The sequence below is a fragment of the Cannabis sativa genome, chromosome 5 (assembly GCF_029168945.1).
Source record: "Cannabis sativa cultivar Pink pepper isolate KNU-18-1 chromosome 5, ASM2916894v1, whole genome shotgun sequence".
In the NCBI taxonomy this organism is placed as follows: Eukaryota; Viridiplantae; Streptophyta; class Magnoliopsida; order Rosales; family Cannabaceae; genus Cannabis; species Cannabis sativa.
In genome coordinates, this window is record NC_083605.1 from 3,169,339 (window position 1) to 3,196,113 (window position 26,775).

At 32.5% G+C, this 26,775-nt stretch overlaps 2 protein-coding genes across 3 annotated transcripts; both read right to left on the bottom strand.

The window, feature by feature from the left end:
* Positions 1–160: 160 nt before the first annotated feature.
* Positions 161–25,845, bottom strand: LOC115716068 (uncharacterized). Of its 2 annotated transcripts, XM_061115247.1 has the most exons (4): positions 1,755–1,877; positions 1,165–1,239; positions 888–1,073; positions 161–656 (listed from the first exon to the last, which is right to left on the bottom strand). In XM_061115247.1, the coding sequence occupies exons 2-4, from the start codon at positions 1,174–1,176 to the stop codon at positions 372–374; spliced, it is 483 nt and encodes a 160-aa protein (XP_060971230.1). In that variant the 5' UTR covers positions 1,177–1,239; positions 1,755–1,877; the 3' UTR covers positions 161–371. The 2 variants fall into 2 exon arrangements, with proteins under 2 accessions (XP_060971230.1, XP_060971231.1); XM_061115248.1 differs by lacking the exons at positions 888–1,073; positions 1,165–1,239; positions 1,755–1,877 and adding an exon at positions 25,639–25,845.
* On the bottom strand, positions 2,481–14,982 carry LOC115716063 (myrcene synthase, chloroplastic). Its single transcript, XM_030644766.2, is given in 8 exon segments — positions 2,481–2,942; positions 3,711–3,968; positions 5,301–5,439; positions 6,400–6,410; positions 6,412–6,619; positions 6,750–7,170; positions 8,118–8,403; positions 14,621–14,982. Coding segments are annotated over 8 exon segments (1,923 nt in total). The 5' UTR covers positions 14,921–14,982; the 3' UTR covers positions 2,481–2,642.
* Positions 25,846–26,775: the final 930 nt, after the last annotated feature.

Consider the following 26,775-nt stretch of genomic DNA (forward strand, 5'->3'; position numbering starts at 1 on the left):
TACAGAATCCCCAAATATATTTTTTCAACAAAATAGAGAGCATGATGAGTATATTCCCTATAAAACTTTCTCTTTTAAACACATGTATATTATTGCATATATTGTATTTTATTATTGCTTTTATAATTGCAAATATATATCCCAAAAATTTAAAAAGACATTAAGAAAGAATTTTCATTTTTTATTAAATATTTTTGGTGTGGAATTTTGACATTATATGTACAATATTGAAAATTCTTTTATATACATTATTCCTTGAATTAAGGGGAAAGAACAAAAAAAGAACAATAAAGATACATTTTTTTTATACGATTTCATTTTTGCTTATTCCCCCAATTATTTTCACAAATACAAATTTTTTGTGATCATCATCAAATTCTGAATTCAACCACATCACCATCTTTTAGCTTGGTATTAGGCAACACTAATTGGCCATTAACTAAAGCCAATTTTCCCTCGAGTCCGACTCGTCTAGCAGCATCGGCCGCGGTGCTACCGGTACTCAGTCTCATTATCTCGCCGTGGGGCCAACAAACAATCACCACCTCCCCAAGAACAACCGAGTCGTAAGACTTTCCTCTTGGCTTATCTTGTCCGAAACTTGCTTCGGTGTGTAGTTGCTCTTCCCACCGCAACATTGTCCTTAACAGACGTACCTATAAGAATTTAAGGCTAACATTGATGATTTCGAACACTAATCATGTAAAATTATCATGAACAAATTTTAATGCCAGTAATGATCAACAACTTGGTCTAGATTGGTAAATCTCATCGATTCTATTCCTGATTCATAACTAGAAAGTTTTTCTGGTTCTTTTCTAATAGACGCTCACACTTGATATTATAAGAAATGCCCAGAAAAAAATCATATTCGTTGTTAGACAAACCTTGTTATTTATGCTAGTCTCCATGGAGCTCCATGTCACAGCATTTAAACTCGGCCTCGATGTATAATAATCGAGCTGTTTACCATCGAAGACATCGGACACAACGGCCCGATGGTCAGACTCTTCATCATCCGTCAAATCAATGACCTGTAGAAAGGTCGGCAGCAAGCGCCCAAATTGATCTTGCTGCATGGGAAAGACAATATTTTGATCACTTTTCACCGACAAAAATTAATAGCTGTTTAGTTTTTTGAGAATATGACATGATAGAACATACCTTGTGGTACATACCGTCTCGAGAGAGTGTGTATTTTTCTAGGCAAGTACACCAATCACCGTGTCCTGGTTCACTCTAGGCAAGTACATTCAAATTTTCATATCTTGCTCAAATCAACCCCAAATTGATTCAAACTTTCCAGACCTGTTCTATACCTTCCCTAGAACATATCCAAGGCATCAAAACAACCCAGAAACCTCAAACACGAAAAATGCCATTGGAGCTCAAGCTTTGAGTTCCAAACTCAAACTTGAGCAAAACCACCTAATCATGCATTCCACTAGCTTAAATCCACACAAACAAGCATATCTAACCCTCTGAAAACAACTAAGAACATCCAACAACTTCACAGCAACAAATTAAACCATTTCTTTCAAAAATCATAACTTTTTGCATAAAAAACTCAAAGCTTCACACAAGCTAACTAACATGCTTCAAAACAGCTCAATTAACTTCAATTAAACATGCTTTAAACCTTAGAAATCAACAACAAAACACAGCAATAACAACAGCCACAAAAAGCATGCATTTACTCAACTTTTCACCATTTAAATCAAAAAAATAAAGGAAGAAAATTAAGAAACACCTACCACAATCAAGAGTTCACAAAACTATGATGAATCTAGCCTGAAAATTGAAGAAAATCCAGCCCTTGAATTACATGCACCCAACCGAAAAGAGAGGAGGAAAAGAGAGGGGTTTTGAAAGCTTTTCTCAAATTTTCTAAGTGTTGATTTTTTTTTGTGAAAATAAAATATAAATCACATAACATATATTAAATCCATTTCAGCCAAATAACAATTAAATAAATATTTATTTTCAAATAAACAAGTCACTAAAGGACAAAACACTAATGGGGCAAAAAGACCAATTTGTCCCTCCACCATAAAACCACATAAATCATACTAAAGGGGTATTTTTGGGAAATTCTAAATTCCCGGCCATTCCCGACATTCTCAATGTCTAATAAACCGTCCCAAACTAATAACATGCTAAGTTGTGATTTCTACTGAGCCAAACGCCGAGTTCCAAAATACCGGGCACCGGAAATGCAAAATATGAAAACTACTGAATAACATAACCATGCATTTCTGAATTCCATAAATAACAGTATAATAAATTATTTAAATAGCTATAAATAATTTCATAAATAATCATAATCAACTGCATATTATAGTTATTTAATACATTTTATAAAATTTTAAGAAATTCAAGAAATTTTAATGTATCGATCGAAAACAAGCTCAAACAGTAAATATATATTACATATTTCATAGTTTAATCTATATTATATTTTAATATATTATAAAATAATAAATAATATAACAATTTCATGTTTTACAATAAAAAAAAAATATTACATTGAACATGTACACAACGAAACCTAGTGACATGACAATAAGAAAGTTATTTATGACATATTATATCATGTTATCTTATTATCTCATAAATATTATGATATATTCTTATCTTAAATATTATTTAGGAATATTAATTGGAGTAATAATCAAGGTTGAAATACGTTCTTTTGATAAACTATTCTGAGAACCATGTCCATCTCCATTCTCATATATGAATAGTGCTGTTCTAGCCATATTTTTGCAAACTTCAACAAAATTTTCTGATAAACAACTCTCATCTTCATCTTTCTTATTCATATCCTTCCATGTTTCACTTATCAAGAACTTGATGTGTTCACGAGCTTCGTCTTCTGTAGCATTATTATCGTACATGTAACATTGAATCGATTTAGGAACGTCGCCTCTATTCAATTCATCCTGGTCAATTTAATTAAATCAAATTAATTGTTGAGGATAAATATTTTTTTAACTAAAGGTAAATAATTGTGATTAATTAAAAACATATCTTCAACTATATAGATATTTGTTACTAAAACTAAAAGTTTATGCTATCAAGAGTGCGACTAAAAGGTTATATCACTTACATCAAATGAAGTACATAAGTGTTTTTCTTTTATTTTACTTATATATATAGTAAATAAAAATATAAAAGCAAGTAAAAATAAAATGTTAGGAGTACTTTATGAAGATGTTCCTAAATCATCTTCAAGCCTTGTACTCACAAAAATGTTGTGAGTACGAATAAAACTACAACTGAAAAATTATGCTATCGCGAGTACGAATAAAATGTTAGAATACTTAATTACATCAGATGAGAATAGGTGCTTTTCCTTATTTTACATTAGAAAAAAAGCTCAGCTTACATTAGTTACTTTTCTACATGTAGAGAAGCATTATATTTATTTTCAATGCTTCTCTATAAAGTAAATATTAAATGAAAATTTGGATCGTCCCTTATCCAAAATGGTATAAAAAAACCCTAAGTTCAATTTTCATCAATTTCTTTTTCTTTTTAACATAATAACAAATCTGAAGTCAGTGTCTAGCACAATCAGATGAAAAACTTATAACTAGTCTGGTCATAACACCTAAGTTTATTTTTGATAAAAATTGAGTTGATCGAAGCTATTTAATAAAACAGAAGGTCTAATACGTAAAATTAATGTGATAATTAAGAGTACTTACCGAAGATGTTCCTAAATCATCTGCAAGCCTTGTAATCAAGCATGCTTGTTTAATTATGTTGGGATAATGATGTTGCAATTGCAAACTTTTCAAGTCTTGTTTTGTTATAGGATTTGTGAAACAAAAATAAGCATGCATAAGAATTACTGATGCTCCTATTGAAAGCCAACCCAACTCAGTGTATTCTTCCAATGTTGGTTGGTATCCACTATAATACCATTTTGCTTCTTGTAAATAACATTTACATAAATCTACCCACTACAAAATAAAATAAAAATTACATACAATTAAGTTAACAGTACATGTTATATAAATATATATTAATTAATTAACTGCGAAAAACACAACAAAAAAATATAACATTTTAGTCACAACATAAAAATTTTGTGACTAAATGTATCTTTTAAGCAACAAAAAGTTACTTGTAGCTAAACAATATAGTATTTAAATATAAGCTGCCACTAATTTAGTTAACACATGTAATATACATATATATAAATATATATATTAATTTAACTTGGAAAAAAATTATATGTGTATTAATTAAAGTATTGGGGAGCTTAATTTGCACCCGAAAAACTTATATAACACCCTATTTAATCATTTTTATTATATAGGAAAATATATATCTTTAATCATACTAATTTTTTTTTTCATATTCTTAAAAATTATTCCTATACAAAAAATAAATTATATTAATTTAAATATTATAACAAAAAATGAAATAAAAATGATATGAAATTTTATTAGAAAAAAATTATACATGATTTTTTTTTTAAAAAAAAACATGAAAATAAAATTAAAATAAGTATTGAGGTTAGCACAAAATAATGTGAGAACTTTTTTTTTAAAAAAAAAAATATTAAGAGTGATTTTTAAAAATTATTTTAAGCTTTTTTTTAATATTAAGGTTGTACTTATTATTTTGTGAGGTGCAAGTACTTTAAAACCTCTTTTTAACTTTTTGAAATATTTATATAAATTTCACAGAAATTGTTGTTCTTTTTTTAAACATTACCATTCAAATTTAAACATACTACACATTTTTTTTAATCTTTTATCTTACATTAAATACAACTATAATAACATAAAATATTTTCTTAACAATACGACTAAAATTTAAACTCATTTCACAAATTTAAAAAATATCTTTCTATTATCATTTATCACACAAAACATATTTTCTACTATATTTCTAAAAATATATTTTTTTTTATTTTTGATAAAATCATACCAAACATAACATTTATCCAGTTATCAAAATTCTATCATAGGGTTAAAAATATATTTCTATTATTGTTTTATTTTTAAATAATAAAATAAAAAAATGTTTATAGTTCTTAAATTAAAAAATTATAAAATTACATTTTGTGCTGTTAAACTAAAATTATAAATAATAATAAATTTTGAATATTATTATGTTTTCTTTCTATAATTAACACTTAAATTAAATATTTTTCAATAAAAAAATAAGTTTTGTTTATTGAATAATTTTAAAAAAATTAATTATACAACTAAAATAAAAATTAAAAAATATAACTAAATATAAATTCATTCACGTAATATTAACTTAGTATATATGGTACATACCGATTTCTTAAGGTATTCAATGTTGACAAAGTTTTGTTGTACTAATACATCAAACCCCATCTCATTTATGGTATTGTGTAAAACAAAGAAAGGCATCTTCATGTAATCTGGTAACTCATTGATTAATTTCACATCCCATCTACAAAATCAAATATAATTATTATAATTACATACAAAAATTAAATTAGTGTATGTCATTTGAGATGCTAGGAATTTGTATTTATGAACAAAAAGTTTATTATATATAGTATCCAACAATAACTTATAATCTAAATAGCCAGGATATAAGTATCCAATATAAATATATATATATATATATATATTAATTATTGCATATATTTAAAATAATTAGGGTCATAAATGAATAATATTTTTCAGTTTGTAGTTATATACTTATTTTTTTTGGGCATATTAATACAAGACTCATTTAGTAGGTCGTATAATGAAATAACAAATATCACTATGTTTGGATAAAATATTATATTGTATTAATTATTATGACTATAAATTTTATTACAATATGAATCGTAGTATTTAATTTACACATAGCAAACGATTCGTATTAGCCTAGATTATAATATTTATAAAAAGTCCGGGGTTGGGGATCCCAACCCCAGACGTGGCTCCGGTCCCAAATCTTTGACCCCAGACTCAAGACTCGGACCTGGCCCTAACCTCAAACCCTAGAGCCAAACCCAAATCCCAGAGTCGATCTGGACTAGAACCCTGGACGCGGAACCCGACTCTATCCCGGGGACCGGCCCCGGACCCGGACTCGGACCTTGACCACGGACCCGGACCCCGACTCAAACTCAAACTTAGACGGCCCCGGACCGGATTCGGCCCCAATCTTGGACTCCAGACTTGAACCCCCGACCTGAACCCTTAATCCCAGACCCTGGCCCCGAACAGGGTTAGGAGTTGGAGTCGAGTTTATGGCAAATATAATATAATTTACACAAGCTATTAATACAAGTTAAAGTTTGTATTAAATAATACAATATAATCCAACACAATACAAATACAACACGACGTACCAAACGAGTCCATAATATTTGATATAAACATAATATTTAAAAATATATATAATTATACTAACCTTTCAACAAAGACTAGTGAAAAGCTCTAATTCCTCCAAAGTTCCATATACATCATAAATATCATCAATTATTGTTATAAGCACAAATAATCTTGCATTTATTCTTCTAAAATAGCTGAATTCTCCCTCGAATTTTAGTCCAACATCCCATAAGAAAGCTTCCATCAATCTATCTCTAGCAAAATTCAATTTCCCACCAAGTTTACAATCCCTCCACCACCTAAAAATATACAAATATATTATTAGAAAAATAGAGCATATATAATTATTCAATAAATATACATAATCTATCTCTAGCAAACATTCATTGCATGTTACTAATACCTAATATATACAGTTATAATTATTACCTCGATAAATGTTGTAAATCTTCTTGGTGTGTTGATTGCACTATATTAAAATCTAATTTCGCAAACTCGAACAAAGTCGAATTCATGTCTTGTTTTTTCTCATATATTTCGTCAATGAACCACCTAGCTTTCGATCTTGTTATTCTCCAATGAAGCGGAAGCTCGAAAGCGTGATTAATTAATAGCAAATTACTATTAATATTATTATCATCTAATAATAATATTTTTTTCTCTTCCTCATTCTCCATTTTCTCCATGTATTTTTTAAGACATTTAGTTGAAAAAATTCTTGCTTCCTCCAAAATATTTTCATGTTTCATAGCATAGAATGAAGCTTCATATAAACACAATACTCCCATAATATCATCACTCAAGCATGTTTTAAATTTCCCTCTCTTATCCTTGAAAGCATTAAAAATTTCTGCAATAAAATTCATAAGATATATCAATCACTATTTATTGTACATCTACTAAAGAAACCATGCATAATGATTTATTTTTTTTTTTAAAAAAAGAAATAGTCAATAAAAAAGAAGAAGAGAGAAGAAAAATACTCGTCGTCGATTTTTATTTTAAGCACGTGCAAAATTTTAGCAGATATCTCGCCAGTTATTAAAAATGCTTGATAATAAGTTAGTACATGATTCAAATAATCACATTCATTTGTTTCTATCTTTTTTATATATGTAAAACCGACTGTTTGAACTATAATTTATTTCCACCTTGTTTATTTTTGAAAATTTTAGAATATATATAGGTGGCGTTTGGTAACACTTTTTTAATCAGTTTTCTGTTTTTAAAAGTAGAAAAGTGAAAATATTTTTCAAAAACATGTTCTATAAAACTGTTTTTACTTTTCAATTTTATAATTAGAAATTAAAATTTTAAAAACAAAAAGAATCACTTTCAATATTTTTTTAAACAGTTTTTTTTCTTAATCAATCTTTTAGATTAGGACCAGACCCGGACCCAAATCCCCTCCCTACGGCTCTGGCGCTAAACCCGACTTTTGACTTGAACCCGAATCCGACCCCGGACCTAGACCCGACTTAAATAAAATCAAAAAATAAAAATAAAAATAAACTTTACAGAACACACTTTTGTTTTCTGTTTTTAAAATTGAAAAACAATAGTGGTTACAGAACGCATTTTTGTTTTTCAAAAACAAATTTTTTAAAAACAAAAATTTTACTTTCATTTTGTGATTAAAAAATTAAAAAACAAAAGTGTTACCAAACGGCACCATAATGATGATATGCATACTACAAGTACAATTCATATCATCATATAAATAGATATTTTAATTAAAGATAAAAATGATATTTCTACTTAAAAGATTATTCTCATCATTAAATTATGCATGCGTACCTTGAGGTACTGTATAGCCATGTTGGCGTAGAAGCCTAAATTCGAGAGCAATGGCATATAAATTATTATAATTAGGGTTAGTAATAATAATATTATTGTTAATATAATTATCAGTGTATTTTTTCTTCAAAATAGTGTTTATTTCATTCTTAAAATGGTAAGATATTCCAAGCCTTTGCAATGTATCAATTAGCTCAAGTAGGGCTAAAGAGTTAATTTCCAGTCCAAGGACCATTCTTGTCACTTCTTTCTTCAACTTATTTAATTGCCTTGTATAGGATTCTCCCTGCATGCATAAAAATATGTGATTAATTCAAAAATACTCAAAAATAACAAAAAATTTACGTTTTTATGAAATTCTGATTTTTTTTTTTTTTTACATTTTATGGAATTTTTTTATAGACTGTTGTTTTTAGGTTGCTTTAAAAAAAATTGTTGTTTACACGTTATTTTCATAGGCAGTCACATGAAAACAACATTATTTTTCCTTTAAAAAATCACTAATCTGTAAAAATATAAAGAAAAAAAAAATCGTAATTTTTTTTTTTAAAAAAAATGTACAATTTTAAGGTAATTTGTGTAATTTTTCCTAAAAATATATATAAGTATTAATTAATAGTTCTATATGCAAAGAAAACTAGCCTAGCTTAATTTAATATAATGCATGGTATAAGAAAACTATTAGTATTCTATTTTAAAATTAGACCAAATAATAACATGTATAATCAAACCATCCATACAATTTTAATTAATGATCATATATATATATATATATATATCTTATAAGACTCAGATTAAATTTTAGGTGAGATATTTCTTATTTTTTATTTGTATATAGAGAAATTGTAATTTTTTTATATAACAATATACATTATAATTATATAAATAGTAAATATGTTGTTTGTTTTCGAGAAATACTCATGTTGGATTCACTCTAATAGGATTTCATGTTAGAAATTACTCTTTAAAGTGTAATATATTTTGTCGGCACATTTAATTACAAACATTGTATAAATATTTTGTTTTTATTATAAATTTTGTGTTTTTTTTTTTTTGTGGGATATATAATAATATTTTTTTTTTCAAATAAATTAAAATAAAAATATGTAAATTTTACTATTAGAGACGAAATATTTTTTACCAAAACATAAAATATAAAATAATATCTCGTTGCAAAAAAGATTGGATTTTACAAAAAAATAAATAAATAAAAAGTCATATGGTCATTTATTGGTCATGGAAAGTATTTTTGCGCGATGCTTTTAAACATGCATCATCAATGGCTATTCAAAGCATTTAGCAATCAAATTTCAGCGATCGCGCGAAAATACTTTAGACTCATTTCTGCAGTGTTCAAGTATTTAGCTGCAGATTCAGCCTCTTTCACATTGGCTCTGCAAAAAAGAATGTAGTAAGCACAAATCGGGTATTCTGTTTTCAGGAAGTTGTACTAATGATTCTCGACGTCAGATCATGGAGAAATTGGGAGTGGGGTTGGTGAAAGGTAATGAGAAACACCTGGGTAATCCTTTCCTCTTTTCCCGTAGTAAGAGAAAGGACTTTCAATTCCTCAAAACCAATCTCTATAATAGATTGGAGGGTTGGCGTATGAAAACTCTTTCCACCATTGGGAGAATGGTAACCATTAAATCGGTGGCTATGGCTATGCCGTTGTATACCATGAGCTCTTGTAAAATCCCTATTACTTCCTGTCAGGAATTGGATGCCATTGTTAGAAAATTTTGGTGGAAAGGTAATTTGGATAGCTCTCGGTTTCTTGCTACTAAAACCTGGGATGCGCTTTGTCAGCCTAAAGGATGTGGTGGCTTGGGTTTCAGAAGATTTAGTGACATGAATGTTGCTCTTTTGGCCAAATTGGCTTGGTTTTTCGCAAACAACTACAACAGACCTTGGGCTGTTTCTTTAAAAGCTAAATATTTTCCCTTGGACTCTTTTTGGAGCATTCAGGAACGCCCTTCAGACATCCCTGTTTGGAAAGGGATCTTGGAAGCTCGGAAGTTGATTTGTGAAGGAACTTGTACTATGCTTGCTAATGGTGAAGACACTAATATCTGGTGGCAACCTTGGATTCCGTGGCTAGATTACTCGGAATTCAGGGAAACCATGGAGATGGCTCGGGCCAAAGCTCCATCTTTATGTAGGGTGGCAGACCTTATGTTCAGAAGGAGCAGGACCTGGGACCGTGGCTTCCTGAACTTTGTTTTTGGAAGTGAGATGGGGGATCAGATTAGTTCTATTCAGATTAATGCCTATGCTGAGAAAGATTTGATCATTTGGAAGGACTCGGAAGTGGGTGCCTTTTCGGTTAAAGGGGCTTATTTAAGTAGCCAGAAGTCGAGACTTGCTGAGAAGCAGGATTTGTGGAATTGGATATGGAATTGTAAAATCCATCCGAGATAGAGTATGATGTTGTGGAGGGCTGTGGCCGGAGCTCTTCCCACATCTGATAAATATGGTAGGACTCATACTAATGATTGTCTTTTCTGTAGCTCTGATAATGAGAGTCCTTTGCATATATTTGTAAGGTGCCCGATGGCCAAAGCTTTATGGTTTGGGGAACCCTTCCCTCTCAGATCAGAATTGACCCCTGGTGCCACTCTTTCTGAAGTGATTTGTTCCTTATTGCACTTGTTAGAAGGGTCTTTGAAGCTGCCTTTTCTTATCTGGATGGCCTCCATCTTTGAATATATTTTGTTGTGGAGGAATAGAATTCGATATGGGCGGATAGTGACGATTTCAGTTGATGAGATGCTCAACAATGCCTTAAACCGTTTTGTGGAAATGAGTGATATTCACAAGCCATCTTCTGAACACATGCTTACTATCTCTAACAGCCTCCCAGTTCCGGGAGTTGTATCGAAGGTGATTTTGGCAGATGGTTCGTTTAAGGATGGGAACTTTGCAGCAACTATTGTGGCTATTGATGATGTCAACAAGCAGTGGCTTATTCGAACCATTGCTGGAAGATTGGATTGCCCGATAGCAGCAGAACTTAAAGCTGTTCATTTAGCTCTACTTTGGGCTAAGGAAAAACAATGGGAAGATATGTGCATCTTCTCTGATTCTCAGGTGGTGGTGAAGTCTTTACTGAAAGGAATTTCTCCAAGCTGGAAATGTTGGACTCTTTTCTCTAGTGTTCTAGAACTGAAAAATAGTTTAGTTAATTGCTCTTGTGCTTTTGTTTCCTGTGATGTTATTTCCTTTGTTGATTTGTTAGCTAAAGATGCTGAACCTTTGAATTGTCAAGGGGAGGGATTTCCCCTGTGGATCCCATGAACCTTTTTTCAGTTTAATGAAGGACTTTGGTTCTCTTTCAAAAAAAAAAAAAAAAAAAAAGTAGTTAGTTGCATGCGTGTTGTTCTATTTTATGCGAGTGTAAGTGACTATATTTTTGAATTTAATATATTTTTGATGTCTTTAGTTGTTTAAAATTTATTGAAAACATACCATAGAGCTATATAACCATCATGTACACTATCATATAAAAAAATTAAAATATAATTTCTCTAAATTGATCAAAACGCTCCTATATTTTAAAAAAAATATAGCTATATATATAACCATCATGTACACATAACCAAGATATAAACTAAAAAAATATATAACTAAATATAAGTGAAATACATGATATAGGGAGCACGTGTTATTAAGCAAACTAATATGTCATATATATGTACATGAAAGTATTACATAGATCATTACTATTAGGTATCAGTAATGCTAAGTACTTTAATTCTAGACGTGTTACCTTGCGATTGGCTAGCGATACTCACCTAAACGTTATTACATTAAACTATATGGGACTCGATACTTAGTTGAACCAATAGTAATATATTGACACGTAAGAGGGTGCTAGGTACCACTGATACCCTTTAGTCTTTCTCATATTACATGTGAATATAATGCGAAAACTTTCAAAATTCGTATTTTTTTAGGAAAAACCTTCTTTCTTATGTTTTTTTAATCGAGTTATTCGATCAAAACCCTAAACATGAATTTTTCACTAAACTTTTTCCCGATACTCTTTGCTCTAGGAAAAGTTGTTTTAATTCTGTACTATGTATAATAATAGTTAAAGATTATCATCATATGGGAAAAATTGTAGCATATATCTATTCTATATAAAGTGTGCCTATATAACTGAATTCTTGGTTTATGAGAAATTCATGGAATGACTTTTTATTTTTATTTAATAAAATAATAAAATATTATTTATATATAATAAAATAATAATAAAATAAATCTCATTAATATTTGAATTGATATTTTCTTTTTATAAAACACGAGGTAATCGATTCTTCTCTCCCATGCACTAAAATTCCTCTCTTAGTCCTCTGCTTTAGTAGCTCGTTCTTGGTATGTTTCAACTCAATTTTAAGATTTGAAGTGGTATTAGTAGCTTGACTATATTTTTATTTTTATTTAAAAGAAGTTGCATAACACAAGTTGCACATATTATATATTCGAGATGATATTGATCTTAAAACTGAATCATTGGTTATCTAATTTTCTTTTTTAGTAAACAATATAATTTCAAAATGAAAAATTATGAGTATTTATTGTTTATTATAGGAAAGGCTAAACGAAGTATTTAATGAGAAAAGTTATCATACATAAATATTTATATTAAATGAGAAAAGGAAGCATTTAAGTCTAGCATGGAGATTATGAAATTGCTTCAGATATATAGAATATTTCAGTACTTGTTTTACGACTTAATTTCATATCACAAGATCTACAATTATGCTCTTGGTTTGCAACTGCGGTTCCGTGAATTAATAATTGAAGATAAGAAGGTATTATGCCGATTTTTTAATCACTTTATATTCAACTTATAAAGAAATTGTGAAGTTTTTATTGAACGTTTTTGTAAAACTATCTGGTATTTCAAAAGTAGATTTAGAAGGAGTATCTTGAATCTCTGAGAGAGATTACCAATATTGTGGGTTCAAAATAAAAAATTGTCACTGCTAAAGGAAAGAAGCCTTACGAGGAGAAGTACTAAGCTAAGATAGCTATGGAGTTGCTTGAACGGTGCCTTTAGTTCAAACCGAAAGTTGAAAAGGTTGAGAAGGAAAACAAAAAGACTAAGAAAATCCCCTCTCTATCTCTCTATATAAATCTCTCTATATATATATGTGTATGATCATGGAACTTTAGTGTTTTAGTTTAATTGACATTTTACAGAAACAAAAGGATCTATTGAAGTCGAATAATGATTCTTCAATATTTTTAAAATTCTTATGCTTACCTCTTTGTGTTTCAATTATTTGCAATCTTTTATTTCTTTTAATCTCAATAAATACTTAATATTGAGATTAATATTTTGATTGTTTAGAAACTCTAAAAATTGGTGGATTATGATAAATGATTCAGTTTAATGTTTCAAGATTTGAGTCTTTTGAGAGAAATATTTATGTAGGTAATCTATGTGTGTTTTATAGGAATGGTTCTGGAACATTGACATTCCAATATGGCTATTGGGTTTTAATGAATAAAAAAACAATTGTGATCATTATTGTAGTCATTGACTCATTGTAAAAGAATACAACAGTTGTATTTATGTTTTATATATCTGTATAAATTCAATTTGATGATTTTTGTTGCTAAATGTAGAACAACTTTGTGAAAGTGTTTATTCTGTTGGTTAAAGATCAAGTAGCTTCGTATCTTCATTTTATTTTCTTGAAAAATCCTATATTTTGTGAAGTATTGATTATTGATTTCTTCACTTTGTGGCACCAATATCAATTAGAAGCAATGGTACCTACGAGTGAGATGTGTTAGTGGTCTCAATCAACAACGAAAAGTTTATTAGCTTGTTGTGATTAGATTTTAATTATAAGCTTAAGATTAAAAGGTTGTTTTATTATATCGTATTTATATATATAATATTTTTATTGTTTTTTTAATTACAATTATTTAATTCATGTTGTGTGAAAATGTTTTAAATTTCTTAAAAGTACGATATTTTTTAATTAATATTTTGAATATTAATTTTAAGTTTATTTTTGGATTAATTTGAGAACAATCTGCAATTAGATAATCAAGATTTCTTAAAACTAATATATTGCATTCAGTATACTTTTAATTTGTAATACCATTATTTACATTAATTAATGTGAAATGTATTATTTATTTATGGTATACATTAAAAATAATTTCAAACAATAACTAATAATATTTTTTCTTCAATTATTTATTATATTATTTGTAAATAAAGTAGGAAACACCTAACATAAAACGAAGTATACGTGCCTCGCACGTACCTTTCTTCTAGTATATATATATATATATATCACCGCTACAAAAAATTAAAAAATAAAAAATAAAAAACAATAAAAAACTGTGACTAATTTTTAGTTATAACAAAAATTATTTCTTATTAAAAAAATAATATTTAGTGTAATACTTTTAACTACAAATTTTTAGTGATAAGATAAAGAAATAATAAATTATATACAAAAAGAAATAAAATTCACCTTATATTGGATTGGAAGAGATTGAATAAAATCAAAAGACCAAATCGGAGGTCCATAGTTGGCTGATCTTCGATCACTATTATTAGTAATCGTAGAACTAGGGTTATCGACCACAGTACATTGTATGGGGTAGCAAGTACTTGATCTCGATCTCGATTTCAAGTTTGATTTTGGTTTTAGTTTTGGTTTTGGTTTTGAAATAGAAGTAATAGAAGTTTTTGGTGTAAAACGATTATTAATACTACTCCAAATAGGGAGGGATGATGATGGAGCAAATTGGTGAAAAGCCATGCACTGCATTTTTGATAATTAATTATATAATTAATTAATTCTAAACAAATAATTATATGTTGATGATGATGGTAAGTTAGGCAAAAACATTAATGAAAATATTAGTGTAAGTATGATAATATAATTAAGTTTATTAACATGTGTTTAGATTATTTAATATGGTTGTACGTACCTAAATAATTTTTTTTTGAGGAAGAGTACGTACCTAAATAATTAGGCATGAGTATTATTGAAAATATTATTATTATTATTATTATTATTATTATTATTATTATTATTATTATTATTATTACAGATTTCGATCTTATTTTACTTGTTTTGGTATTCATCATATTTAAAAGAATAATTCAATAAAAAAATTTCCGAACTTTGACAACCCAAACTATTCCGTTGTAATAAAATTTCTTTTGAAGTATAAAAATAATTACAAATTTACCTTTCGGTTGCATTTTGTTTATTTTTTGCTAACGATTTACTAATGTAAGACTCCTCAATAATTTATCTATTTTAATTCGAGAGTACACACAAAATTAATTGCATAGTTGAAAAATAATTTGCTAGCTTTAGGTTATAACTTTTTTTTTTTTATTTTTTAGTTAGTAAGAAAAGTTTCATTGATATCAAAACTATACAAAGCAAAGGAAATACATCCCACTTATTCTTTTTCTTCACCCAAATTTTAACGACGATGACGTGTCAAAAGTAGAAACACGTGGCACAAAAATATTGAGACTAAATTAATGAAGAATATGTAAATTAAGTCATGACTGTTGGGATGACTGTCGACCATGAAAGGTGTCATGACCGCTAGAGTGGAAGTCAGACGGCCACCCTTACCCCTAGGTTGAGTAAGGAGGGCTTCTCCAAGAAGGAAAAATGATGGACTAATACCTTCGTAAGCGGAATGAACGATCACCACACACCTACAGGAGTCAAGCGAGTCTAGGGAATATATACTACTACCCCTACCTCAACTGCAATGATCTATATGGGGTTTAGTCTAGGGGTACACCCCTTAACCCCTAAAGGATTAGTCTAGGGGTATACCCCTACCCCTACACACGCATGGTACAAGTCATGCATTTTACCATAGACATAATGATATTCTCAAAGGTATACGGGGACATCACACCATATATAACTACTATCAACGGACAAGGGGTCTTGGGAGATCACCCCAAGATGACGATTATCACCCCCTCAAGTTGGGTCTCGGAGGGTCACCAAACGATGACGACGGTCACCCCCTCGAGTTGGGTCTCAGGAGGTCACCCAACGATGACGACGGTCACCCCCTCAAGTTGGGTCTCGAGGGGTCACCCAACGATGACGACGGTCACCCCCCTCAAGTTAGGTCTCAAGGGGTCACCCAACGATGACGATTGTCACCCCCCTCAAGTTAGGTCTCGGGAGTATTGCCCCCAAGTATGGGCTTCATCCCTAAAGGTGGTTGACGACCATGTCACACCCATAAGAGACCCCGTCATCAGTAACTCTTTCAAATGTTCAAATCCCATGAAAGGCTCAAAGACAGTTGTCAACCCACAAAAATAGTGGGATATTATCACATAAAAATCAGACTTCAACTGCCTCCAAAAATCAAGGGGATCACAATTGAGGTGGCTGCGCGTTTGTCGCGTCTCTTGAAGCGAGAAGCACCGACCCCCTCCCCTATATAAAGGGTCATCCATAACTTGGGAGGAGGATCCGCAATTTTAAAGACTTAGAAAAATAAACACTTATCATTCTTTCCAATCAAGAGCCTGTTCTTGACTTTTGCAACTCAGATCAATAAAATACAAGGAGAGTAGGCTATTACCGAAATCCGGGTCAAACCTCTTTAAATTTTGGTGTCTTTTATTTCATTTATTGCAAGTTACGGCTTCATTAACTGCACTTATTACTGTGATTTTATTTTAAGTCTCATTTATTATGACTCCGCGTCAGTTGGCTAAAAATCCAGTCAACATTTTGGTACTTTCATTGAGAGCTTTAACTAAAATCTTGAAGTTTTTCACGAGAAAAAATAGTGTTAACCCGAAGATCTCAAGAACGACCTAATGAGGAGATGGATAATGTCCATTAAGTTCTGTCAACAAGCAATCTTGCCGGAAATAATGGAGAGCCACCCCGTTGATAATGGTAGGGCAACCACCATTCACGCCAATGCCCAGACTACTGTTGGCCATGGAACAACTGGCCAAATTGTTGCCACTGGGCATACCACTAACGCCACCGCCGCCGAAGGCGGCGCTACCAACGGTGCCACTGGAAGGGGTAGTGCTGGAAACTTTATCCCACCTAATAACGGCATAGGCCAAACTCAAACTAGTTGGGGCCCTAGCGTCTTTAGACCACAGAATGAACCCCATGTGGAGATCGAGGGGATTTACCCCGAGATGGATCAGTTACGAGATGCAATAAGCTTAATGCAAGGCCAGTTCCAGACTGTGCACCAAGAGCGAATTGAAGCTCGGGCGGCCTTGACCGAGAGCCTTGCTAACCAAAGGAGAGAATTCTAATCTTGGTTGGAAGATCATGCTCATGAGATGAGGAGACACCAAGACGACCAAGATCGTTGCACCCAAGAGGCTGCCGACTTAATACGAAGCTACTTTAACCAATATACTCAAGGGTTGAGTACTAACACCCACAATCAACATATACCTCACACTTGTCCACAGGAAGTACCCTGAGAAACCAGCGGGAGAGGGTGATCTATGGTCCTGAAGAGCGCCCAAGGAACCAAGAGAGGGCTAGGAGTCACCCCTCTAACAGGGTTCCTCGCAAAAATAATCGACCGCTCTCTGCCGATGAACAAGCTCTACCCAGTCATTATATGGGACGTGATGACTCCCACAATGTCCGTCTAAGGCAGAGTAGTGGAGGAAACTCTAGAAACAACAATGGTGATTGTGGCAGAAACGGTGGAAGAATACCCCAACGTAGGGAGTGGCAACCCCGTGACCAACGCGGCCAACCACGAGAGGGCGATGATCGCCCGAGAAACAGTAGGTCCAGGGGGAGAAGGGAAGACCCCGAAGTCAATAGTGACTACCGTCCAAACTACCCTAACGGTCACGGTGATGATGAAGTTGAAAGTCGGGCCAACAACCAACCAAATCCTGAGCTAAGGGTTATCAAGTCGGAGGGTCGTATGCCCCTAATAGGCAGTATTAACTTGAGAATCCGCCCCAAAGGGGTAGAGATGATGATCAAGTACCTATTGGAATTATTTTACCAGGATCTTAGATCTACTCACAAGTATGTTGTTTAACATCCTAAATATGAACTTCTAAAACGATTATAAATAAACACATATAAAGTATGAGAAACCTTACAGTGGTTGCAGCGGAATAATATGTCTCCTTCCACTCAGATCTCTAACCCTTGTATCCATTCTGTCGCAGAGTATCACCAAGATTTGAGCCCGAATGTCCTTCTGTTGAATCTGAATTCTTCACGATCTTCCACACTATGATTGAGGTACCACTTGATGTGTATGGGCACTACTCTTTCACTCAAGGGATTCAGTTCAATAATGAAGAGGAGAGAAAGATAGGTGGCGGCTGGGTTAGGTAGAAGGCACTCAGGTTTTTCTCTGAAGGAATTAGATGCATCATCTTTTCCTGAAGCCATCACTACCTATTTATAGTATGCCACCTAGAGTTAGGTTTGAATAATTTGGCATTAAAATAATGAAAATATTAAATGATAAATCCTACATAAGTGGTCGGCCAAGGCTATGGATATTGGGCCCCACTTTTGCAATTTGATGTTTTATCATTTCTACATCTCATTTTCTCAAAAACGTCAATTTTCAAATTCAACCATTTAAATGCCAATTTCAACTATTTAATAACTAAAATTAATTATTAAATAATATTGTCATTTAATATATTTATTAGTTAGACTAGCCAAAGTCTTTTAATTAACAAATATACCCTAGAAACTCTTTCTTTACAATTTTGCCCTTGCTTAGTGAAAAATTCACAAACTAGACATAGTCTAATTTTAGAATTATAATTGATTAATCAAAATCAATTAAGTGAGTCTTACAAATAGTATTGTCTCAACTAGTGTGGGGACCATGGGCCTATATATCCGAGCTTCCAATAAGCAGATCAAGAACTTACCAAGTAAATTCACTGACTTATTAATTCTTTATTGCATCCACGCATAGAACTCAGAATTGCACTCTCAGCTATATAGAACGCTCTATATGTTCCACCATATAGACACGCTATTAATTATCTATTGTTATAATCCTAATTTGATCAATGATCCTCTATATAGATGATCTACATTGTATAGGGATTAAATTACTGTAACACCCTTCAATGTATTTTATCCTTAAAACACTTAGCCCCGTATAAATGATATTTCAGCGAAGTGAAATGAATATTCAACCATTTATCTCTGTTTAGCCAAGCTCGAAGGAAATCATCATTTACTTTCTATTTGCCAGATAGAAGCTATAGATTCCATATCTATGTTTAGCGCTCCCACTCAATTGCACTACCATGTTCCCAAAATGTACGTATCACCCTGACCCAAAAGTAGGCTTAACTAACAAATTAAAGAACATGTGCAATACTCCTGAGATTGAACCTAATCATATCAGGATTAAGATCATTTGATCTAGGATCAACTAGGTAATATTGAATTGAATAGATATTACGGTAAGTTTAATATATCTAAATCAAAGTTCAATATCGGTCCCTTCCGATGCATACTCCATGCATCCAACCCAAGCTTTACTTTAACCAATGCTCTGGAAAGAACATAGCATTTATCCAAGATGCAAGTAAACTATGTTGTAGATTGTCATATCAGTAAAATCCTTATGTTCTGATAAATCTAGGAATATCTTTAATCACATAGTCTTGATTACTTTCCACTGTCCTGACGACACAATAAACAAGAATATAAATGTGAAAAGGGTTTGGATGAATTTATAAGTCAAATAAACAAGTAATTGATAACATGAACCAAATAACACACAAATGAATGAAAAATACTTATGTCTCTTTATTGATTTTGAATAATAGAGATTACATTGAAATTGAGTTTTATTTAGGGCATAAAACCCAACAATACCACCCCCGGTCGATGGAAGGGCTGAAGTGAAAATGTAGGAGGTAGGCAAGAACCGGGTCAGTTTTTAAACATGTAGGCCCCCAAGGGGGTAGAGACCTTCGGGATGCCCTCAAAAGAAATTTAGAAGAAGGATGATCAAGCAGATAACAGTGGTGATGGAGTGTTCATTGCAAAAGGAAAATTTCAGAAGAAAGATTACAAGGGGCACAAGAATTCTTACAACAATAGCAGAGACAAAAATGACAGGTTCAAACCTAAGTCTGCAGTAGGTAAACAATGCTATTATTGTAAGAAAGAAGGTCATTTTCGTGATGATTGTTTGGCACTTAAGGCTAAACTGAAAAGAGAAAAGAATCTTGGAAAGAATGGAGAAGCTAACATAGAAAATGGCTATGAATCAGCTGAGGTTCTAGTTGTGTCTAATAACACAACAGATGGGGCTTGGATCTTGGATTCAGGATGCTCTTTCCACATGACACCCAACAAAGAACTATTCAGTTCCTTTTCAGAAGATCATGGAGGTTCCGTTTTACTTGGTAATAACAGAGCTTGTGAAGTTAAGGGAATTGGCTCAGTAGAAATGCATATGCATGACGGTGTTTCCAGGGTTGTGCAACATGTGAGATATGTGCCAGATTTAAAGAGAAATCTGTTATCCATTGGAATGTTTGACAAGAATGGATATGCAGTCAAGATTGAAGATGGAATACTCAGAATTTTCAGAGGTTCAAAGGTTGTGATCAAAGGGCTTTTGAACAATGGACTCGATTACCTTGATGGTAAAACAGTTGTTGGAAATGCATCACCAGCTGTGAGTCACAATTCTGAGGTAGTTGTGGCACTTAAATTAGGACATGTTAGTCAAAGGGGTATGGATGAACTCAACAGACAAGGTATATTCTGTTGGAATTATTTTACCAGGATCTAGATTTACTACTAAGTATGTTTTATTAACATCCTAATATGAATTCTAAAACAATGAAAATAAACACATAAGAGTTTAAGAAAACTTTACATTGGGTGCAGCGGAATATAATGACTCCTTCTATTCAGATCTCTAGCCCCTGATTCCTTTACGTGTGCGAGCATTATCAAGATCCGAATGCGGATCTCTTTCTCTCCTTCTTTGATGTTGATTTTCCATAGTCTTACATACTATGATTGAGGTACCACTTGATGTGTGTGGGCACTACTCTATCACACAAGGGTTTCAAAATTTAGAGAGAAGAAAAGAGAGAGAGGCGCGTGTGGCTTTTCTGAAAGAAACCAATGTTCAAAGTTGTGTGTTTCCTGAAGTCAACACTTTCTATTTATAGAATACCCTCTAGGTTTATGTTAGAATTGAATGGCATTAAAATAATGGAAACTATAAATGGTAATTTCTAGTGCATGTGGCCGGCCATACAAAGGGAATTGGGCCTCACTTTGCAACTTTCCCATTTTGTTATTTTCCATTCCCATTTTCTCAAAAATGCCAATTTTTCAATTTAACCTTTTAAATGCCAATTTTAATTATTTAATAACTTGAAAAAAATTATTAAATAATATTGCCATTTAATATATTTATTAATTTAGACATGTAAAGTCTCTTAATTAATAAATAAACCTAGAATCTCTTTTTTTTTACCATTTCGCCATTGCTTAGTGAAAATTCATAAAGTAGACATAGTCTAACTTTAGAATTATAATTGATTAATTAAAATCAATTAACTGAGTCTTACAAGCAGTATGGTCTCAACTAGTATGGGGACCATGGATCTATATAACCGAGCTTCCAATAAGTCGAACTAAATTTACCAAGTAAATTCCCTAACTTATTAATTCCTTGTTGAATCCACACTTAGAACTTGGAATTGCACTCTCAGTCATATAGAACGCTCTATATGTTCCATGATATAGACACTTCATTAGTTATCCATTGTTATAACCCTAATGTGATCAATGACCCTCTAATAGATGATCTACATTGAAAAGGAACTAAGTTACCGTTACACCTTCAATGTGTTTTATCCTTAGCTCCGTATAAATGATATTTCAGCAAAGTGAAATGAGATCTCCACCATTTATCTCTGTTTAGCCAAGCTTGAAGGATATCATCGTTTCACTTCTAAATACCTATAGAAGTTATAGATTCCATATTTATGGTAGCGCTCCCACTCAATTATACTATCATGTTCCCAAAATGTACGTATCACCCTCACCCAAAAGTAGGCTTAACTAACAAATCAAAGAACATGTATAGTATTCTTGAGATCGAACCTAACCATATCAGGATTAAGGTCATTTGATCTAGGATCAACAGGTGATATTGAATTGAATAGATATTACGGTAAGTTTTAATATATCTAATCAAAGTTCAATATCGGTCCCTTCCGATGTATACTCCATACATCCGATACTGGTAAACTTTGCCAATGTCCTGGAAAGCACATAACACTTTTCCAAGGTGTAAGAATACCTATCGCTGATTATACCATGTCAGTCTAAATCCAGTGTTCTGACAAATCAGGGAATAAACTTTCGAACATATAATTAAGATTATATTCCACTGTGCTGACAACACTATAATCTTTAACAAATTCATATGTTCTGGACTTAAAAAGAATTCATATATTATATACATATAATCATGAAATAAATCATGTGAACCATGCAACATAAAATGTTATTTCTGATCTTTATTAATAAGTAAATCTGATTATATTGAAATGAGTTTTATTTATAGCACAAAACCCAACATATTCAAGGGTGGCTTGAAGTGCAAACTTGAATTTTGTGAAGAATGTGTTCTTTTGGTAAGAGTTGCAGGGTTAAGTTTGGAAAGGGGGAACATCACACAAGTAAGATTCTGGCCTATGTTCACTCAGATTTATGGGGTCCTTCTAAGGTGGAAACAATTGGTGGGGCTAGTTACTTCATAAGCATCATAGATGACTATAGTAGAAAAGTGTGGGTCTATCTACTCAAAAGCAAAGATCAAGCATTTGCAACCTTTGTCAATTGGATGACATTGCTTGAGAATCAAACTGGGAAGAAATTGAAGATGCTAAGAACAGATAATGGCCTGGAGTATTGCTCAAATCTGTTCAAAAATTTCTGTGCCAGAGTAGGTATAATGAGACACAAGTCAGTGATCAAAACACCACAACAAAATGGTTTGGCTGAGAGAATGAATAGGACACTACTTGAAAGAGTGAGATGTCTACTACTTGGTGCTGGTTTAGAGAGAAAATTTTGGGGTGAAGCCCTCAAAACTGTTTGTTATCTTGTTAACAGATGTCCATCTATTGCAAACAAGTTTAAAACTCCACAAGAAATGTGGCCAAGGCATGTTCCCAAACTTGATCATCTCGGAAGTGTTTGGGTGCACTTTGCCTATGCACACATAAAACAAGATAAGTTACGGCCAAGAGCACCTTTGAAGTGCATGTTTCTTGGTTACCCTGATGGAGTTAAAGGCTATAAACTTTGGTGTATGGAACCTGGTTTCAAGAAGTGCATCATAAGTAGATATGTTGTCTTCAAAGAGGATGAAATGGCAATGAAAACCAAAATTCCCAATGATATACAGCCTGCTATGCCAGTTCAAGGTCTACAACTTGAGGTCGACCAACCTGATACTCAAATTGCAGAAGAGAATTCTGAAATCAGTGCAGAAATTGACATAAATGAAGGTGCTACTGATTTAAGCACCTATCAACTTCCTAGAGACAGGGTGAGAAGAGAAACCAGACCACCAAGCAAGTTTGGATATGCTGATTTCATAGCATATGCATTGCTCACTGCAGAAGAGTTAGAATCTTCAGAACCTACTACCTATCTTGAAGCTACTACAGGCAGAAACAGGTTGAAATGGTTGAAAGCCATTGATGAAGAGATGACTTCACTTAAGAAGAATAAGACATGGATAGTGGTTAAGCAACCTAAAGGAAAGAAATTGGTAGGGTGCAAATGGATTTTTAAGGAGAAAGAAGGTATTCCTGGTGTTGAACCAGTCAAGTTCAAAGCAAGACTAGTTGCAAAAGGGTTCACTCAGCAAGAAGGAGTGGATTTCAATGAAATTTTTTCTCCTGTTGTTAAGCAAACCTCAATAAGGGTCATGATGGCAAAGGCTACTAGAGAAGAACTGCACATTGAGCAAATGGATGTAAGAACTGCCTTCTTACATGGGAGTCTTGATGAAGAAATATACATGCAGCTCCAAAATAGTTTCAACTCCTCTAGCTCAGCATTTTAAGCTGTCTAACACACAGTCACCAGTTACAGATGCAGAGAAAGAAAGAATGATTAAAATTCCATATGCTAGTTGTGTATGGAGTTTGATGTACTCAATGGTGTGTACAAGGCCTGATTTAGCTCATGCAATGAGCATGACAAGCAGGTTTGTTGCTAATCCAGGAAATGCTCATTGGACTGCTTTGAAGTGGGTAATGAGGTATATAAAAGGAACACTGAACACAGGGTTAACCTATGATGGCACTAGCAAATTCAAGGAATTGGTAACTGGCTGTGTTGACTCGGATTATGCAGGGTGTTTAGACACTAGAAAGTCATTAACAGGGTTTGTTTTCACTGTCCATGGGGGCTGTGTCATTTGGAAATCCAACCTACAAAAGGTTGTTGCACTATCTTCTACAGAAGCAGAATATATGGCTGCAACAGAGGCTATTAAAGAGGCAATTTGGCTCAAGGGATTGACAAGTGAACTTAACATTAATTCAGAGGATGTAACAGTGCACTGTGATAATCAAAATGCATTGCATCTCATGAAAAATCCCATGTTTCATGAGAGAACTAAACACACTGACATCAAGATGCATTTTATTAGAGATGTGATTCAATCAAAAATAGTCTTTGTAAGGAAGATTGACACTCATGAGAACCCTGCTGATGCTTTCACAAAGAGCTTGACTAGAGACAAGTTTAGACTTTGTCTTGACTTGCTCAACATCAACTCAAACTAGCGTCTCTCATTGAGATTCACATTCATTGGATATTAGATTCAGTTCTATTGGTTACTTTTATGGCTTGGATTACTATGTTGTTAAAGTGTCCTAAACCAGGCGGAAATTGTGAGGTTTAGAACACTTAAACAACCAATTTAACTGCCTTGACAGTTGGTAGTTATTTCGGTTAAGTAGTTACTAACCTACTGCTATATATAGATAGACATTCAACAACAGAAAAGAGAGAGAAATCAAGTTGGAGTGAGGATAATACAAAAAGATAAAAGAGAGCTATTGTGAGATGAATTCTCTTCAGTTTTGAGGGTGTTATTAGGCTGTTCTGGTTCAAGTTTTTCAACAGCTTTTGAGCTCTTTTCTTGTAACTGGTGTGCATCACCATTAGAGTACTTTGTGTCCTTGATTCTCTATTTGTGTAAGTTTTAATCTTTGCCATTTATCAATAAAGATATCACAACTAATAGAGTTGTTTCTACCCGGGGATTAGGTCCAAGTTTTATCCAAAACTTGTGACTGAACCTCGTTATTTTCTTGCTGTCTTTTTATTATTTTTTTTTTTGTTTGATGATTTTCTGGTTTAATGTTCTAAGCCTATTTCTTCTTGCATTGTGTTCTTGTTGGTGCTTGAGTGCACAACAATATCATATTCGTTGTTAGACAAACCTTGTTATTTATGCTAGTCTCCATGGAGCTCCATGTCACAGCATTTAAACTCGGCCTTGATGTATAATAATCGAGCTGTTTACCATCGAAAACATCGGACACAACAACCCAGTAGTCAGACTCTTCATCGTCTGTCAAATCAATGACCTGTAGAAAGGTCGGCAACAAGCGCCCAAATTGATCTTGTTGCATGGGAAAGACAATATTTTGATCACTTTTCACCGACAAAAATTAATAGTTGTTTTGTTTTTTGAGGAATATGACATGATAGAATATACCTTGTGGTACATACCGTCTCGAGAGAATGTGTATTTTTCTAGGCAAGTACACCAATCACCATGTCCTGGTTCACACCACCACTCATCAGTCACTGGAAGCGAAAAACATGCAAAGCTGCAATTAACGACGACTTTCAAATCGGGTAATAATTTAAAGTTATATCGAAATCAACCTTTTTATATAGCCTTGCATAAGCTTCCCACCGCCTCATTTGGGATGAAGATCTTCTATTAGCTACTGCTTCAAAAGCTGCTAGTCCAAAGCTCACGGCAACAAGCAATTCCTTACCTGTGTTTGTATTTGAACTTCCAAAGGTGACCTTTCATGACCTTGTACTGCAGTGTGCAGAGACTATAAACAGAAATTTATGTAATTATAAACCCAAAGCCATATAGTAAGAATAACAGGAGAAACCTTCTAATTTGTAGTGACTACTGATAATCGTTCCTAAGGAGAAATGCTAAAAGGCACCTATAGTATAAGGTGTCATATAATTTAATGCAATAACTTTTATGGAATATTATTACTAAACTAATCACAAGGCGCCGCACCTCAAGGTGGTACCAAGCGTACCTGCAATACTGTTACTAAATAGCAATGATAATCATTATCTTTATAATGTATAATTTACCTAGAGAGTAATTTGAGCTCCTCTTGATATGTTGATTGCACCATATTGAAATCCAATTTGGCAAACTCAAGTAAAGTTGGATTCATGTCTTGTTTTCTTTCATATATTTCTTCAATTAATAGACCATTTAGCTTCTTATCAAGGATTCTCCATTGAAGCTGTGGCATCTCCAAAGCATGATTCACTAATAATGATATTAATGTCATGTTATTATTATTACTATTACT